General features: G+C 33.1%; 1 protein-coding gene across 1 annotated transcript in view; it reads right to left on the minus strand.

Annotated features, from left to right (window-relative positions):
* LOC145249431 (uncharacterized) overlaps positions 1-20,333 on the minus strand; it is a 911,941-nt gene that overhangs the window by 519,831 nt on the left and 371,777 nt on the right. The window contains exon 47 of the mRNA XM_080110989.1: positions 15,770-15,920. Within this exon, the coding sequence (XP_079967115.1) occupies positions 15,770-15,920 (151 nt within the window). The remainder of the gene's footprint in view (positions 1-15,769; positions 15,921-20,333) is intronic.

Raw genomic sequence — 20,333 nt, forward strand, 5'->3', positions numbered from 1 at the left:
AAAGAAACGAGGGCTGAGAGGAGAAAAGAAAATGTTAAGAGAAACAGCTAAATGGACGATTCATAAGGACGACAAAAAATTAGACGAACGAAAACATGACTACAAAAAAAAACTAAACAGAGAAACTGAATCCCTATAAACAGTCGCATAAGATAATGCGATGCAACCACATCAAAGCAAGGATCGACAAGACACAAGAAAACAGCAAATGATTATTCTAAACAAAGTGACAAAACAATAAACCACATAATAAGCGAATGCAGCAAAATAGTCGAAAAAGAATAGACACGGTCAAGTGAGGAAGGCAGTAGACTGAATCTTGAACGCCCAGACAAATGATACAAACATCAACCGGCAGCAAGACTTGAAATCGAAAGTCACCAAATTCTATAGAACATGGATATACAAACGTATAAACTGATCCAAGCAAGACGACCAGATGTCATATTAGGTAACAAGAAGGAAAATACCTACCAGATTGTAGATTGTGTCGTTCCAGCAGACCGCAGAGTGACAATCAAGGAGACAGAAAAGCGCAGTAAATACACTGAACTGGTCAGAAAGCTCAAAGATATATGGAAGATGTAAAAAGTCAAACCACCACTAAGAGTAGGAGCGCTAAGAACAGTGCCGAAAAACGTTGAAAAGAGAATGGGAGAGGTTGCAATCAAAGGAGATGGCTGGTAAGATACAACAGATACCAATAATGAAAACGGCTGAAATATTAAGGAATATCGTTGAATGCGGAGACAAAACAGATGTTACACAAACTGAAAATGATACAGAGGTAAAACTGAAAGGAACATCAGATGAAATCATGAAAACTGAAACTGTATAATTGTAAGTTAACCACCTCCGCCTCTATCTTCGTCCATTTGTGTGTGTGTGTGTGTGTGTGCGTTTGTTACCAAAAACTTACGCTACGACGCCACACCAAATAAGCGAGGAGAGTCAAAGAGGATAGAAAGACCGAGAAGAGAAAACACTAGCCAGACCTCCGCTGAATGAGTGCAAAATGACTGAAACCTAGAGAAAGACCAATGGTCACCGCAATCGAGAAATCAATGGTAAGCGGCTGTTACGATAATGCAAATCAATCTGCAATGGTTATCGAAAGAGATGAAGAGTGTTGGAAGTCTGGGTAGACTTACTGTTAATCAGACTCCAGACAATACCAAAAGTTGTTTTCAAAGAGAAAGCTTTGATGATTGCTTGTGTGACTACTAATAAGTAAATAATAATAATAATAATAATAATAATAATAATAATTAATAATAATAATAATAATAATAATAATAATTAATAATAATAATAATAATAATAATTAATAATAATAATAATAATAATAATAATTAATAATAATAATAATAATATTAATAATAATAATAATAATAATAATAATATTAATAATAATAATAATAATAATAACAATAATGATAATAATAATAATAATAATAACAATAATAATAATAATAATAATAATTAATAATAATAATAATAATAATAATAATTAATAATAATAATAATAATAACAATAACAATAATAATAATAATAATAATAATTAATAATAATAATAATAATAATAATTAATAATAATAATAATAATAATAATAATAATTAATAATAATAATAATAATAATAATTAATAATAATAATAATAATAACAATAATAATAATAATAATAATTAATAATAATCATAATAATAATAATTAATAATAATAATAATAATAATTAATAATAATAATAATAATAATAATAATAATAATATTAATAATAATAATAATAATAATAATAATAATATTAATAATAATAATAATAATAATAATAATAATAATAATAACTTGCAGGACTCGTAGAAATTCCACAGAATGAGAAATTTGTTTAATCAACAAATTACTCAAAGCCCTTTCTCCGATTGAAATTTAATTAAAAAACATTTCTACACGACTTAATTTTAATTTCAAGTCGATAGATAAAAAATTAGTTGAGTATATAAGTTTCCTCACACACACATCCTCACTTTTATATATATATAGATAGATAGATAGATATACTATATTTGTATATAAACTCAATATATATATATATATATATATATATATATATATATATATATATATATATATATATATATAGCTTCTAATGTATATTTATATATTCAATCAAAACTGTAGCAAAAATACCTTTAAAGCAATCGTACTTAAATCTAGTATACAACAACCGCAATTTTCTCTTCTTTTGGACAGCTATTATATCTGTCACTAGAATCTAATATCCTAAGTTCCATATATATGGTTGTTCTAGGGTCACTAAAAAGGTCCTCATATTGCTTGGTTGGTAAAAATAAGAATGTCGGATCAAAAAGGTCCCTCATGTTGCCTGCTGGTTGTAATCAAAATGAGAGTGGGCGAAAGAAGGAGGTGGAGGGAATTCGTGCGACAAAGTAGGATTGGGGAATGAGAGAACAGGCGATATAGAGAGAAAAAGAGAGAGAAGGGGGAGGAAGAAGAGAAGATTAAGGAGAAGTAGGCAAAACTGGAAGAAACGTGAAATAATGCGAACGGTGTTGGGAGGAAGGCGTAAATGATAGAGATGGAAAATTAATGAAAACTGGAAGAGGAGAGAAGCAGAATAAATAATTACAGGATGGAAAGAAAAAGCAATAAAAACAAAATATCATTGTACCGTACAAGGAAATAATAGATTACAAAAAAGACCTAGAGAGGAACAGGAAGAACAAGAACAGACAAAAGCTTATATCATCATCGTCATCATCATCATCATCATCATCATCATCATCATCATCATCATCATCATTATTATTATTGGCTCACAAGGAGCTTTCACACAGGTCTTCAGAGTTCTCTCCGTGAAAACAGCCTGTAGTGTACCCTGGAAGCTGAGTGAAAACAAATCTCCCCAGGTTTCCAGTACTCTCCACCTCTTTCGATAACATTTGCAAATAAATTTGCATTATCGCAACAGCTCTTTGCCACTGATTTCTCGATGGCAACGGCTATTGTCTTCACTAGAATTTGAGTGGCAATAAGCCTCCCCAAGGTCCCAGTTCTCTTCGCACTTATTCGGCTGATGTCTGGTAAGTTCATTGGTCTTTCCTTCCTCCTGGACTCTACTTGGTTATTTGGTCTCGCTTTTTTTTTTTAGAGAGGGAGCATTGATGGGGCAATGGGGGAATAGGGGTAGGGTTGGGTTAGAGAACTTATAGATATGCGGTTTCAGTGTTTTTGGTTCTATTTAGTATTTCATGTTTAGCCTTTGCAGCAGTTTGTCTAGCCCGCGCTTTGGCTCCTGTGTGTTAGTTTCCACATTCAAGGGTTTAGTCTTAATATTTCAGCTGTTTTCATTATTGTTGTTCGTTGTAGTTTTCTAGCCATTCCTTTGATTCCAATTTCTCCCATTCTTTTTTCAAAGTTTTTCGGGATTGTTCCTAATGCTCCTACTATTATAGGTATTATTATGATTTTCTTCATCGTCCATATCCCTTTCAGCTCTCTGGTTAGCTCTGTGTATTTGCTCCGTTTATCCTTTTCTTTGATATTCACCTTGTGGTCAGTTGGAACGGCAAAGTCTACGATTATTATTATTATTATTATTATTATTATTATTATTATTATTATTATTATTATTATTGGCTCACAAGGAGCATTCACACAGGTCATCAAAGGAGTCCCATTGAAAACCTGTGCTGTTCCCTGGAAACTGAGTGACAACAAGTTTCCCCAGATTTACAGCATTCCCCACCTCCTTCGATAACATTTGCAAATAAATTTGCGTTATCGCAACAGCCTCTCACCATTGGTTTCTCGCTGGTAGCGGCCATTGGTCTCCACTTCAATTTGAGTTGTAATAAGCCTCCCAAAAGTCCCAGTTCTCTTTGCGGTTGTTCAGCAGAGGTCTAGTAAGCACTCTCTCCTCAGTCTTTTCATCATCCTTGACCCTTCTCGGTTATTTGGTATCACACTTAGGGGGGGCGATGATGAGGCAATGGGAGGGGATGGGTGAGTAGATGGAAAACTTGCAGATATGCGGCTTCAATGTTCTTGGTTACTTGTAACGCTTCTTCACGTTTTGCCCTTGCAGCAGTTTGTCTGGCTCATGCATGTGCTTCATGTATATTGATCTTCGCATTCAAGAGTTTTCCTTAATATTTAAGCGGTTTTCATTATTGTTATTCGTTGTATCTTTGCAGCCATTCCTCTGATTCCAGTTTCTCCCATTCTTTTTAAAAGTTTTTCAGAATTGTTCCAAGTGCTCCTACTATTATAGGTATTATTTTGATTTTCTTCATCATCCAAATCACTTTTAACTCTCTGGCTAGCTCTGTGTATTGGCTCCGTTTTTCCTTTTCTTTCATACTCACCCTGTAGTCAGCTGGGACAGTAAAATCAACGATTTGACAAGATTTTGTTTCTTGTTAACTATTAGGACATCCGGTCTTCTTGCTTGGATGGGTTTATCCATCCATGTCCAATATGATTTTGTGATTCTCGTTTTCAAATACTGTTGCAAACTTAATTTGTACCATTTGTCTGTGCGTATAAGATGCAGTTGTTTGCATAATTCCAAATGTATTGCCCTCCCCACTTGATCGTGCTTGGTTTTCTATTCCTTTTGGGGCAGTTTGCTGCATTCACTTACTATATGATTTATCGTTTCGTCTCTATGTCCACAGAGTCGGCATTTGCTGTTTTTTGTGTTTTGTCGATCTTTGCGTTGCTATGGTAGGTTCTTATCGAGCATCTACCACTAGTCTCTCGCTCCTAGACAAGGTTCAAAAGAGAGTCGCCAATCTGATAGGTGCTGAACTGTCATCTAAACTTCAGCCCCTGTCCCATCGACGAAATGTTGCACCCTTCTGCCTTTTCTACAAGTACTTTAACGGTGAATGCTCTGATGAACTGCAAGCACTTGTGCCCCCTTGACGTAAATACCCCCGACAAACCCGACAAGCAGTTACAAGCCACCCTTCACAGTAGAGATCCCTAGATGTAAGAGATCCTTCTACTCCAGTAGTTTCTTCCTCAGGACAGCTAGACTTTGGAATTCCCTGCCGGATCCCTGCTTCCCCAACTGTACTGACATGCAGAAGTTCAAGTGCAGCGTGAACCGACATCTATCTGCCCAACTCCCTACACAGTACCCCTGACGCCCATGTCCCTGATAGTAGCCCCTACAACAAAGTGGCAATTTGCCTTGTTTGGGGTTAAAATGTAATTAAAAAAAAATTGTGCTGCAGTGATTAGGGATTCAATTTCGCGGTTTACATGCCATTTTCACATCCACGCCCAGATGTATTCTTATTCTCATCTTTTGTCATTCTTATGAATCTTCCGTGTAGTTGTTTCTCTTCCCATTTTTCTTTTTCGTTTTATCCTTTGTCTCTCTGTTTTTTTTGTTGATTTTTCCATGTCAGTTGCTGCCATAATTATCCTTTCAGTATTTTGCATTATGTATTTTCTAATTCTTTTTGTGTGTAAATCACACAGTCTTCTATGCAAACTAGTCCTCTCCCACTATCTTTCTTTTCCACGTAGAATCGGTAAATATCGTCCTTTGGGTGCATGGTCATGATTTTCCTGGTCTTCTGATTGAGCTGTCTCACTTCTTCTTTTGTTCACTCTATGAACGGTCCAGAGTATCTTACTAGTGATACTGCCCATGTATTTTGACCTTTTATTAGGTTTCGACTATATAATTTCGTTTCCAAGAGTTTTCTTGTTCTCCTGAGGTATTTCTTTCCACTTTCATTTCTGTTGCTTTGATGGTGATTGCTTTCAGAACTCACAAGTATTTATCTTGTTCCCCCACTGCACTCCTCTCCGTTTGGTCGGGTAGTTCCATGCTTTCTATTGTCTCCATATTTCCCTTTCTTATAACTAGTAGTGCGCACTTTTCCATTTGAAATTCCATTTGACTATCCTGGCTGATGATGATGATATTATTATTATTATTATTATTATTATTATTATTATTATTATTATCATTATCATTATTATTATCATTATTATTATCATTAATTATCATTATCATTATTATTATTATTATTATTATTATTATCATTATTGTTATCATTATCATTATTATTATCATTATTATTATCATCATATTATTATCATTATTATTATTATCATCATTATCATTATTATTATTATTATTATTATTATTATAATTAAAATTATTATTATTATTATTATTATTATATATTCTATTCTGATGCAATATTTTAAATGCATGGTTTAAACATCTAATATCTGTCTCTTACATTTGAAAAAAATAGAATTGTCTCATGGTTTAAAATGTAGACCTTTAATAGTTCGTAAAATATTTCATGTTTAATATTAACTATTAGTTTAGAATATTAAGTAAAAGATAAAGTAAAATATTTTAAAACTTAGAAAAAAACGGTGTTCAGATTTAGTTTATGTGTGCTTAGTTTTATATATATATATATATATATATATATATATATACATATATATATATATTTATATATACATACGTATATATATACATATATATATACATACATATATATATACATACATATATATATATACATACATATATATATATACATACATATATATATATACATACATATATATATATATACATACATATATATATACATACATATATATATATACATACATATATATATATACATACATATATATATATATACATACATATATATATACATACATATATATACATATATATATATACACATACATGTATATATACATACATATATATACATACATATATATACATATATATATATATATATATATATATATGCGCATACAATACTACCTTTTTTCTGGATCTCTTTCCTGCAATCTTGATCACGTAGTGCAATGAGGTATAAGGTGTCTTTGTTAATTTATTTGCAACGCATTCAAAATCAAACTGTTCACCATAAACGCCCTGGTCCCCACTTTCTCCGACTGATATGAATCCCCCTCATCAGAAAGGAGTCACCTGTTTTGACAAATTCTGAATCTGACCCTCATTTCTGACCTTAAATGAAAAATATTATTCTAATCTGTTGCTAAAATCTTCGGAGAAATGGTTGGATCATTCTATTGTTTAAATAAATATTTCACTTTCGATGTAATTATCCACATCTATAAGAGCCAAATACGTCCTTACATGGAGTACTGTTACCACATATGGGCGGGAGCTGCACAGAGCACACTATCAAACCCGTCTTCAAAACCTACTAGATGGTACTCTTTTCTCTTCCATGCAACGTATTTGTCACAGAAAAGACGCTTCGAGCCTGTCTCTGCTCTATCGTTATTTTTATGGCAAGTGCTCGTCTGAGCTTAAATCTGTGCCCATATTGCTAACTTTTTGCTAAATATCACTCGTTTAACTTCAACAACAGTCAACAACTGGCTCTATTCTCTATCTGTGCATAAATCTAAACGCAAAGTCAATGAACAAAGTTCTTTCCGCTTGTGGAACTCTATTCCGCCGGCCTACTTTCCAGCTGACTACAATATGCTCGTCTGTAAGTCCAATGTAAAACTTCTTGAGCTGACTTCTTAAATATTCCAATTTACACAATTTCTATCATTACAGATTACTATGCTGTTGAATGTATTAACGTTTATCATTGAGTGGCCTTCAGACCTGATAAGTAGTAATTCCCTTGTGAAAAAGTCATCTTGTGATTAGTGGTGGTTAATCTTTGTATAAAATTGATGTTAAGCAATTTGATATTTGTGTGATTTTTATCCGATAGTAAAGATGTGGCTGTTTAATCCCTAAGTTGGTTTCATCTGTGCAAATAAAAAACAGTTGAAGAGTGGTATGGTATCATAAGAGTCGGATCATAAATACCAACGACCTTTTATGTTCCAGAGTTTGTTAGACATCACAATGCACTTTTACCAGCGATGAACGATGGTTTTGTAAGGGCGTCCGGAGCGCGTATCATCATACGAAGGTCGTTCCAAATGTAAAACCTCCAACTGTTTTCATCTAAAATGATTAAAGAGCTACAAAGACGGAAGTTGTACCATTAAAACAAGCAACCTTCATTTTTCTACCCAGTCACTATAATCACTAATGTATTTTTGCCTGTAATTTAACGACGTATCTCTGCTACCTGACACACCTCCGTGACAGAAGTTGTTTCCTTAGAATCTTATACCATCAATATACACAACAGAGAAATGAAATTCTCAAGTCATGAATGCATAAGTTCAGGCATCATGAAAATGCAATTTAGAATTCCTCTAATCCATTCGGAAGAAATAAAAAATAAGAGGCGGTGCTTTTGGAATGCTCTTCGTACATTAACGTGTATAGTCGTTCATGTGGAGGGAATGTCAGGGTTTATTGCAATTAAATTTATGTTCAGCAATTTAGGAGTTGGATGATGCTTATCTGATGCTAAACTGAGTTCGTGTACAAAGGGTAAGCTGGTAATGAATTTACCAGTTTTAGTCGAATGATATATGTTCAATTAGCGCAAAGAATGATTGTTATTTGTTTATCTATCTATCTATCTATCTATCTATCTAATTGGAGAGATAAACAAGGGATGATATATGAAGATGTTTTGATAAAAGTTGTCAAAACATGATCGAGCTTTGAAATGGACAAGTTTCACTGGAAGGTTTCTAAACATGGTGTACCCGGAAGTACGTGTGAGCCACATGGTTCTAGTTAGGAGAAGAATAATTGAAGTTAGGAATTTGGACGTAGACAAGAGCGGTCGGATTAACGGTTGTCTCCCCCATCTTGGGAGGGAGATAATGTGTTTCATATTGGAAACCAAGAAATATCGACATAGCAAACATAGCAAAAGAAGTTCACTTTCCATTCATCTTGGGAAGTGAAATAAAAACTAATATAAAATCAATCGTTTTTCGAGTGAAATGCATTTTGTTCAACATGTTTCCAGCTTTTCCTGCAAGAACAGATGAATTCCAGATGGATCAAGATCAACAACTCAGTGAAAATAAGGCATGTCGAAAATACATGTATGACACACACACACACACTGGTCACGGAAAGAACTTAAATAGGTCATAAATAGAATTTGGGTCGATAGTAAAAAGCCAATATAGACATTATTAACACGTCACACAACACACAATACAATAAAAAAATAAGCTTAAACCAGGCTTAGGGTCAAACAAATCCAACTTGCCTCCTCCCTTGAGGCTTGCATTCACGAACATCCGTGGGCTTAGAACTAATTTAGCTGATGTTGAAGCTTTTCTCCAAACAAATAAAATATAAATATAAATATAAATATTCAAAATAAATATAAAACAAAATACTGGAAGAAACCAACTTAATAAACGGTACCATAACATTTATTGAGTAAATTTATAATAGTAATTTGTTGTATTTATATTTTTAAGTCATTATCAAGACTCCAAAGATATAATCGCATCGTGGCGGACATTTTTTCTTGTTCTAACGTATGCACAAAACTTGTAATTTGTAAAGCAATTATGCCAAATATTTGCAATATAGCATTTTTTTTTTAAGTAAAAAACATTTTGGTGCAAGACAATTAAAAGCAGTCGCCGCCAGCAATGAAATAATAAAGTTTCTATTATTAAAAGTTTATAAAATAAACTGAATTAAGGTTAATATGGTAGCAAAAACATTACATTTTTTTTCTTTCAGATGATTATATATAAATATTTACGATAAACGAATTATGAAATAAAACATAATTTTTCTTTTTCCAAACTAAAAATAATAGACTTACCCCTATTTTCCTCGTTTAAAATAGGGGTAAGTCTATTATTTTTAGTTTGGAAAAAGAAAAATTATGTTTTATTTCATAATTCGTTTATCGTAAATATTTATATATAATCATCTGAAAGAAAGCCTAAATGTAATTTTTTGCTACCATATTAACCTTAATTCAGTTTGAAAATAGGGGCTTAGCTTGCATTTCTCGAACGGTCCTAATTTATTACTGTCAAAATACCATTTTTACCTAGTTATTCACTTTTGCCATTTTTACTGGCGCCATTTTTACCGAGCACTGTTACGTTTAACATCTTACTTCCAATATATTAGAACCAAATTCGATTCTACCGTCGCTAATTACATTCCGAGACAATTGTATCTATTTCCACGTGTAGTGCAAATTTCATGTAGTTTTTCCATCAAAATAGCGCCAATAATCCAACAAATAAATACACAAAAGAACAACGCTAAGTAATTAATGGAAATAGAATGTATATTTAAATTGGAAACACCCGAGGCTTTAAAACCCAAACCGCTGTTTATAAATATTCATGAAAAAAGTTTAACTACCGTTGCTTGGTTTTGTAACGATGTTCGTACATTGGAAATCGTATGTTCGATTGACAATTCATGAAACAAGCATCCACTGGCCACTGTATATTGTATGAACATGTTCTAAATAAGTTGTAACTGTATATTGTATGAACATGTTCTAAATAAGTTGTCACAGTAGTAACGTACATATTTATTTGTACACAATATGCCATCTATATATACGCTATATACAATGCCATAATCACGTCGACACACCGACACATTACTGAATTTAAGCAGCAATGAGGCTGGCCAGTACCAGATAGTATGTACAGCGCTAGGTGTGTTAGAAATTTCGTGAAAAATATTGAATAATTCCACCCAGTTTTCCAAGCTCATCGAAAATGTAATTCAAGCCCTAATTTTTTTTCAATTAAAGGAGCAAGGACCAACGTTTCATTAAAAACAAAAACAAAAACAAACAACGTGATTGAAAACAAAAAGAAGGTTTTAAACTTCGGACTTTACAGGTAAATTTTTAAAAACACTACATTTTGTTTTAAATTTTAATATAGTATTTATTGATCTTTTATCTTCAATTTGTGATATACAACACTTTGGTGAGTAAATTAATTATTTACTTTTTAATAGACATTTCAAAACGGGAGGCGTGAATTAATTCGACCCCCTGTCTTTCTAAGCTTATAACTACTCGAAAAATGTAATTTAAGCCCTAATTGTTTTTTCAATTAAAGGAGCAAGGATCAAGGTTTCATTTAAAAAAAAACAAAAGAAGAAAACAAACAACGTGGGTTAAAAAAGGTTTTAAACTTCGGATTTACAGGTAAATTTCTAAAAAAAACACTATTTTTTTTGTTTTAAATTTTAATATATTATTTATTGATCTATTATCTTTAATTTGTGATATATAAAAATTTGGTGAATAAATTAATTATTTACTTTTTAATAGACACTTGAAAATGGGGGAGGCGTGAATAAAAAAAACGTTTGTCGAAAATATTATATTCAATTTATTGGAAAGAGCATAAAATTTCACACTGGCCCTGAAAATATCGTAAAAATTGAATCAATAGAAAATTTTGATAGATTTTTAAAGTTTAAAAATTGAAAAATACTGAGCTCGTAAAATTCAATTAATTTCATTACTGTTTTTTTTTTTTTTAATATAAGAAACATTTCTATTACTTTTAAAACAACTTTAATAGTTTATTTTGGAAGTATAATCCATAAAGAAAATGAACAAAGAGAAATTACGAGTTTTTTTTAATATTTTATTCGCAGTTTCGTGTTAGGGCGTGTCAAAAATTCCTACAAAAATTCTGATAAACCTAGTACAGCGCTAAACGTAGAAATTCCCAGGTTGGTATCTGGGGACGGGTTAAATAGATTGAGAGAGATGCACCTCAGTCTTTGTTAAAGAGTGCATATAGAAGAAGGACAAACTATGGTGTAACATGTGAGATCTACTGTCTGCTCTCTCTTGCGGTACTCATTGCACCGACTGAGATAAGCAGTTGTACCAAAAAGCGATGCTCGGTAAAAATGTAAAAAGTGTATAAATAGGTAAAAATTGCACGTTGACAATGGAAAAGTAGGGCTGTTTGAGAAGTGTGGCTAAGCTCTCATTCAACTAGTTTAAAATGGGGCTAAGCTCGCTTCGCTTTAGTTTGGAAAAAGTCGGTTTAGTTAGGTTCAATTTCCATAGAAGCACCGAAAAATATTGTAACATTTTATTTAATAATTATTTTACTGCTGCCATATTGACTTTAATTCAATTTATTTTTTAAGCCTTAAAAATGGAAACGTAATTCATTTTTACCGGCGACATTTTTACTAAAAACTCAAATCTATTTTAGTATATCTTACTTGAAGTTTCTAAGTTGTAGTGGATTCCAGGACAAGAATTCATTTAGTCTGGTTGAGTATTCAGCATTATGCTGTTACTTGAAGTAACATTACTGGGATAAAGACAGCATTCCTTATAAGAATCAGTATAAGAATCAGTATATAACTATGTTGAAGCCTTTTGTTTGTGCTTCAAATACTATGTTATTTGAAATTAGCAGGACCTGTTAACTGGCATTGCCTAGTGGAAGCATGGGACCTCTCGTTAAAAATTAAACTATGGTTGTTGTTGGTGACCAATCCCCAACATCCTTATGTTAAGAATTACTTTTGGAATAGACACCCCTAACCTTCTTATGTAAAGAATGCCGTATGGAATAGACACGCCAAACTTCGCCATCGTATGAACGGCTTTCAGAATAGAAACCCCACTCTATAAGTGGGGATTATCAAAATATTTGCCCCAAGTTTAACCTTGATATATGTTGTCAGCATACCCGCCCGCAAAGACTATAAACCCAAAATACATTAGATGTGAAGGTTGCAGTGTCGTGCGGAGAGAAGTAGACTTGTTTATCGCGCGTGTGTAGACCAGTGAAACACAATGCAATATGCATGTGATTATATCTGAAAACTACTTATCTCCGCCAAAGTTAAAAAGAAATTGTCTTATTCAGTATACTCTAAAACCTATAGAAGTCGTCAGTGTAAAAGAACTCGTCTAGTTAGAGCTAAGTCAGAAAATTACCTATATAAAAAACAAAGAAAAAAATTAAGTTATGAGCAGTGTCGAAAATGATTCCTTTAAAGCAAACTAAAAAAAAACAATTATAGTAAAAAGCAAAACAAATATATAACAAATAAGTGTATCCGTAGGCAATGTAATGAAAGGGACATTTGCACTTTAGCGGCGTAAATTATTTGACCGACAAATTAAAAAGACAGTTCATTTATTTATCAATGAATACGAGGAACTTTGTTATAAAACAGACTTGATTTATTAAGGAAATATTCATATACACACAATGCGGCGGCGAAGACTGTGGGAGAGGGGTGGGTTTCGAACGTGACAGCCTGTTTCTCTCTTTTCGCCTGCCTTTGTTTTGTTTACGATCTCACTTTTATGGACTTTCTCGACCAGGTAACCCATAAACCAATTGACGTCAATGATCCATATTTTCACCAGCCCGGCGTTTGCTTTTTGTCTAACCCACGACCGAATTACGTCATCTCCCGGTCACTATAATTCCCGGATTTTCATTGTTGATTTTTGTCGGCCCGGACATGAGTTCATTCGCACCTTGCTCCATAAAACGGCCTGGCCCCAAAACGATTTGCATCATAGATTCAGATCATCACAATTCGTGGGCTCCACTTTTACACTGCTTACACTGCTAGGAGAGCAGTTCATGTTATAATCGTATAATTTAGGACGCTGAAACCGAACATAATAAAAGGGAAAGCTGCGACGAATTTTTTATTGTAACATTGTGTAAATAATGTTAGGAAAATAATGCAATATGGCATAATTTAGGACGCTGAAACCTACGAAGCAACGGCAGAGGAATGTGCGCTAACTGATCTGTATCAAAGTTACGGCTATTTATTTGTGTAACTTAAAACTAAATGTTATAGTATGTTTTTGTAAATATTACTCTGTAACATCGAGGAAAAGCGACGATAGGACATTATAATTGATTTTAAACAATGCGTACTAATAATGTGTGTGTAATAAAGAGTGAAGATATAACTACGTAAAGTTATAAATATGAGTGTGGTATTTTTTTTATTTGGGTTGATATGCATAAAAGTAGCGATTCGTGTAGATTGAGTGGCCATATTGAAGAAGGTTTGATGTGTTCCTTTTTTGTAAGAATGTGTGCATTCCCGAATAATAGAATTCTAAGGTCTCAGCCAATGAGAATAGCCGCAACTTTAGTGGGAAGAAATCATTATTTTTGAATAGTATAGTGTAAAGGTAGTTAATGTGTATGAATGTATCGTCCAGTTTATAAGGACCCCAGGGCAATAGAGTTATAATTACCCGGTGTTGGTTGGGAGCTGTGGGAGTACGTATGTGTTAGAGGGAAAATACGAACTATTTCGTCTAAAGTTCTAGGCGATCGTGATGATTTCGTTGCTAGAAAGGAAGGTAGGATTTTATTATAACGAATAACGAATAAATCTGCAATCATTTTATTATATAGTAAATAATTGGTAAGGATTTACATGTAGGATAAAGAATGCTCATTTCAGGTTATACCGATAAACCCTTGTAGAGAGGGATCGATTACACTCGATTATGATGTTTTGTAGGTAATTCAATCCCACACTGTTATCTTACAACTATTGCTTCTATAATGTGCTATTGTGCTATTTTTCAAAGCTGAATTCAGATTGCTGGTAGTGTAGTTTTTGTTCTGTTGTCAGGAGATTGCTTTCAGATATTACCTCCTGATTTTGGAGACCCCAACCCTAACTTATTTTTGAAGTAGTGTAATAAATATTCATCAATATCTTATCCTCCCTGTCATTAACAGCTTCTTTTAGAAGCGGTAATGCTGTATCGTTTCTATCGATATAAGACTATCCTCATAGTAATTATGTCATCCTCAGAGCAGAGTACATCAACAGAAAATAGACACACTCGGCTATTCATTAGCAAACGTAACACTTCGGTCCAAAAAAAAGACGTTGCAAAAAAGGTTGGTTTCCTTTCCTTTGCTAGAAAATTAATTACGCCTGAGAGTATCTGTTTCTCTACAACGCATGAGGTATTGTTGAAGGTGCATCCAACACGAGTCCAGAAAGTGAGTCTCTATTCTAATATGTTCCGTACTATCAACCAACCACCCAAACCCTGCCTCATCGCCGCAATGTTGCGTCCCCATGCTTGTGTTAAAAGTAGTTTAATAGAATGTGGTCTGATTAACTAATTGCACTTGTAACGTATCAACGTACAAACCCCCGGTGAACCTGTCTCACGGGGAAACCATCCCTTCACTGTTGAGGTCCTAGATACCGAACAGACTTCGAATTTAATAGCTTCTTCCTTCGAATTACCAACTTTGAAATTCTCTCCATGTTTCCTGCTTACAGGGTATAAAAAAGAGCTCCTTCAAACTTTAACAGACTATGGATACCCAGGAAAGGGTGCCGGCGCGTGAAATTTTTGTGACGGAGGGTGCGCAATCTCCAACCACACTTCTACTTAATTGACATTGTTTAATACCAGTGGCAAGTGAAGTGTGTACATGACGACTGGAAACAAATGCCGAGATAAGCGGAGAGCTCATACAGCGCCTAGAATTCAAAAATCGTCATCCATCTCGTACTAAACAGGCTCGACGTTGCTTAACTTTGGTGATCTGACGAGAACCAGTGTGTCAACGCAATTATGCCGTACATACTTACATGGTATAATCATATTCTATTTACATATCCCTATATAACCCAAAGTCCAAGTGGCAGTATGCCTTACTTGTAGTAAACAAGAGAAACGAAATGGCTTGATGTGATAACCATACTAACACAATATATATTATTAGCATGTATAGAATTATGAAAATCAAACCGAATTATAACGCTTGTTATATTATAATGGTTTCACGAACCTTTTCAACTTTTCTTTTAATCTCAACAACTCCGAATTGATCAGGTTCTTGTTGAGTTTTACATCCGGCTGTCGACATAAATGCATCCGTGTGGACCATTTCGATGTTTTGATAGTAACTTTGCACCTTGTATGCAGTCACATGCCGAGAACTGAAAATAAATACGAGGAATAAAATTAAAACATTTGCAAATATAAAAGTATATTGATTGACTTTCTATATTACCTTACTAACTGAAAGGTATTATTGTCGTTTAAAACTTCGTAGCTACAAACGTGAACACGACAAAAAGATAAAGAAAAACAAGAAATTTAAGAAGAACAACTTCTAGTCTTATGAACGTAATTGTGAGAAATTAGGATCCGACATTATTTAATCTTTCTGTGTGTCGTTTCTTGTAATGTTGAAATCCATTTCTAGTGGCCATAGAAATGACATTTATACATCTTCTACTAATCTTGTATTTATTGAAAATAGTTCCCTGATTTTCCTTTATTAAATTCTAATGTTTCACATAATGCTAATTAAATTGCGTTAAATATAGCCTATTTGTTATATATTAATATTTATCTTTATTAAATATTAATATTTATTATATGTTAATGTTTATTATATATTAATATTTCTCTATTTATTAATATAATAAATGTAATGTCATCTCATGAGAATTGATTTGATTATACAGGTTGTCCGTAAAGTTACTATACAGTCTTATTGTTTTATTGTATTATATTTGTATTAATAGTTAATATTTTTTTTACAGGTTTATTTAATCAAGCATGCCACGCAAGCTAACTTTGGAAGAGCGCAAATTTATTTTGAAGCAATATTGGAAAACAGAAAACGCACAGGATGTAATTCGACTGTATAGTAACTTTACGGACACCCTGTATATTAACATTTTGGTTTTAGTATTTGTGTATTAGTAACAGAAATATACAATATTTTTCAGATTCTATTCAAAGTAAATGTTTTATCATTCTATATCCATATCAAATCTTTATTTTCCTTTATTTAATTCGAATGTTTCACATAATGCAATTTTAATTGTCGTAACATATTTAAATGATGTGATCTTATAAGAATGCATTTCATTATATAATCTTTTTTGTTGTTATGTTTAATTTGTGTATTAATAACAGAATGATACTACTACTTTTTACAAGAAAACGTTACATCGTTCTATTAGACTATTTCACTTTATAGAGAACTGATGTCATGCATAATCTATGATCAGGTTATAAATCTAGATATAATGTATTTTGGATTAAAAAAATGAGCAGCGATATCAGAAAATCTTGACAATCGAACGATGTTACTTGCAGAAATTTATGTAAAAGTTGATATCGAACATATAAAATCAAACTAATATGTAGATATTATACAGCTGATTTAAAACCCTTATTGTACTTTGAAGTCGTTTAAAAAACAATATGTCTTACTCTTATGGATAAGGTCCAAAAAAGAGTTTTCAATCTAATAGGTCCCACTTTGTCAACTAAGCTCCAGCCACTCTCCCATCGCCGCAATGTTGCCTATCTATACCTGTTTTATAGATGTTTTAATGGAATGTACTCTGATGAACTTGTTACACTTGTGCCCCCTCGACATACACAGCCCTGACTAACCCGTTTGATATCGTACATAAAATCGAACTAATATGTATATATTATATAGCTGATTTTTACTTTTATTGTACTTTCAAATCGCCTAAAAATCAATATGTCTTACTCTGATGGCTTGCAGCCCAACTGGTCTTCAAAGTACAGGTCTATGCATGGTTCAACAAGTGAATAAGTTTTTTTTATCAGTGCATCAGTTGCACGCTAACTTCAGTTACGTGTGGGTTTCATTAATAAAATATATTTATTGCATTAAAAAATTGGGCGGAATACGGTTAATTCTGATAAATACTGTTATTAAAGTCTGTAACAGTTACGTAAATACGATTTCAAAGTCGTTAACAAATACACGCAAACCTGCATTTTTTCAAACTTTTATTCGATTATATAGAAAATTTAATGCACGTGATACAACACTTGTTTATTGAAAATGATCAGAATTAAGCAAAATCGCACTTGGCCAGTTGTTTAATGGGTAACAATTTGGAAATACTGACTACTTATATTCTAAAATTGCTGCCGTCATTTTTTTCTACAACCTTTAGATATGACTGTAAGAAGCAGCCTATTTTCACTTATTGATCAAAACGTTGATAAAATTAGAATATAAAGCCTTGGTAGAGCAACGCCTTATTAATAATGCTACCACTCAAAGCGACCATTATCACATGGAGTATTATTACCTTATCTGGACGTGTGCATCAACCGTTTATTTCGTTTGCTCTCTCTCTCTCCACCCCTCTTTCGCAGACAGTGTTGAAAAATGTGTAAATAATCTAATAGATGCAACACTCTCTATCAAGCCCCACATCTGTCACATCGCTATGAATTTGCGTCCCTCTGTTTGTTTTGAAAGTATTTAAATGGTATATGATCCAATGAACTTGCTGTAAGTATGCTATATCAAAGAAAATACCCCGGAAAACTAGAAATTCAGTAAAATCGTGGACAATAGGGCCATCTAGGTTGTCATTGATAGACATACTTTAACGCAGCATAACAATAATGCCTCATAGGTTAATCCTTGGACCAATATTATCTCTGATATTCATGAACGACCTCTTCAATAACGTTGTGTCCGAGATGCGTATATTTCCTGATGATGCAACACTCTACAACATAGATGAGAAAAGACGGATGTATATAAATCTAAGACAATGGCAGAATCGTTAGAAAATGATCTTCAGACCATAATGAAATGGGGTTGCCAATGGATGGTAACATTTAATGGTAGTAAGACAGAGCTGCTCTCCTTTAACAATTGCAAGACGCTTCTCCAACCACCGATATCTCTGACAAATAACACCATACCTGAGAAGTCTTCCTTTAAACTCCTTGATCTAACATCCACAGGAAATATGGACTGAGACAAATACATTGAGGACATTGCGAAGGCGCCTGCAGAGAAGGTGGATTTCCTCTAGCGAACAAGAAGAGTATTCACACTAAAATGTATACTGTCCATCTACAAGACTACGATTCGCCCATACATGGAGTATTGTTGCCACATCCGGGCTGGTGCATCTATCACTAGCCTCATTCTCTTGGATAGGGTCCAAAAAAGAGTTTTCAATCTAATAGGTCCCACTTTGTCAACTAAGCCCCAGCCCCTCTCCCATCGCCGCAATGTTGCCTCTCTATGCCTGTTTTATAGATATTTTAATGGAATGTGCTCTGATGAACTTGTTACACTTGTGCCCCATCGACATACATATCCCTGACAAACCCGTTTTCAACAGAATTCTATCCTTCATTGTTGAGGTCCCAAAAAGCTTTCTATTCTAACAGTTTCTTCTCTCGAACAGCCAAACTTTGGAATTCCCTTCCGTCTACCTGCTTCCATTTCTCTACTGATATGCAGAAGTTTAAATGTAAGATAAACCAACATCTTGGTTATCTTTTCTAAGCAGTCAGTTTCCAAATAGTATCATCTGACGCCCAAGTGGTTGTGAACGTGTTTAGAATCACATCGCTTCCATATATATATATATATATATATATATATATATATATATATATTGTGCAACATTTTCACCAACGACAAATTTAACGACAATTAGAATTTTATTACAACTAAGCCGCCATCTTTGTTCAACAGAAATGTCTCAAAACTTAACAGGTTATGGCGGCCAGCCACCGTCTTTTCTTTGACGGATCGGAATCTAAATTCAAATTGTGACAGGTAAAAATTCTGGGATATCTAAGTATTCGAAAACTACACAAAGTCATACAATCTACAACAGAGAATCCAAACGACCCCGAATTTCTCGAAAAAACGCGACTGTTTTTGCAGAACTGATTCAATGTTTAGACGATAGAAGTCCGTCTCTGATTATAAGAGATGCATTGGATGATGGAAGGAAAGAATTGAACATATTAAGAGAACATTATTTATCAAAAGGGAAACCGAAAATTTTTTAGGTATATTTTAGCATCGAAAAATAATAATTTTGCGACGTTTTGATTGGTTGTTTAGCACAGCCGTTGGTTATAACAATGATTGGCGAATCCATTCGTCTCATACCCCTATTGGAAGTCAAAAACCTTTTACAATATATATACATATATATATATATATATATATATATATATATTATATATTATATATATATATATATATAGTACTAGAAAGTTTTATATTCTAATAGCTCCTATACTTGAACTGATTGTCTTTAAAAATCCACCCCTGCTCCCAGTTTCCCCAGTTTATACAAACATGAAAACATTTAAACGTCGTCGGAACAAACTCATTGCTACACAATTCTCAAAAAAAGATGATGTTATTAATTTAATCCACACTTTGCAACAGACTCTAAAGTCTCAATACCAAGTTGTCTTGTTAGCATACATATAATTATTCATTTATATGTGAAAAAGAAAGTTCAAGAAACCCTGTGTAGACGAGTAAATGATCTACTGCACAATATTATATAATTTGCCCA

This window comes from Euprymna scolopes, chromosome 28 (assembly GCF_053919585.1).
Source record: "Euprymna scolopes isolate OS-2025 chromosome 28, ASM5391958v1, whole genome shotgun sequence".
Taxonomy (NCBI): Eukaryota; Metazoa; Mollusca; class Cephalopoda; order Sepiida; family Sepiolidae; genus Euprymna; species Euprymna scolopes.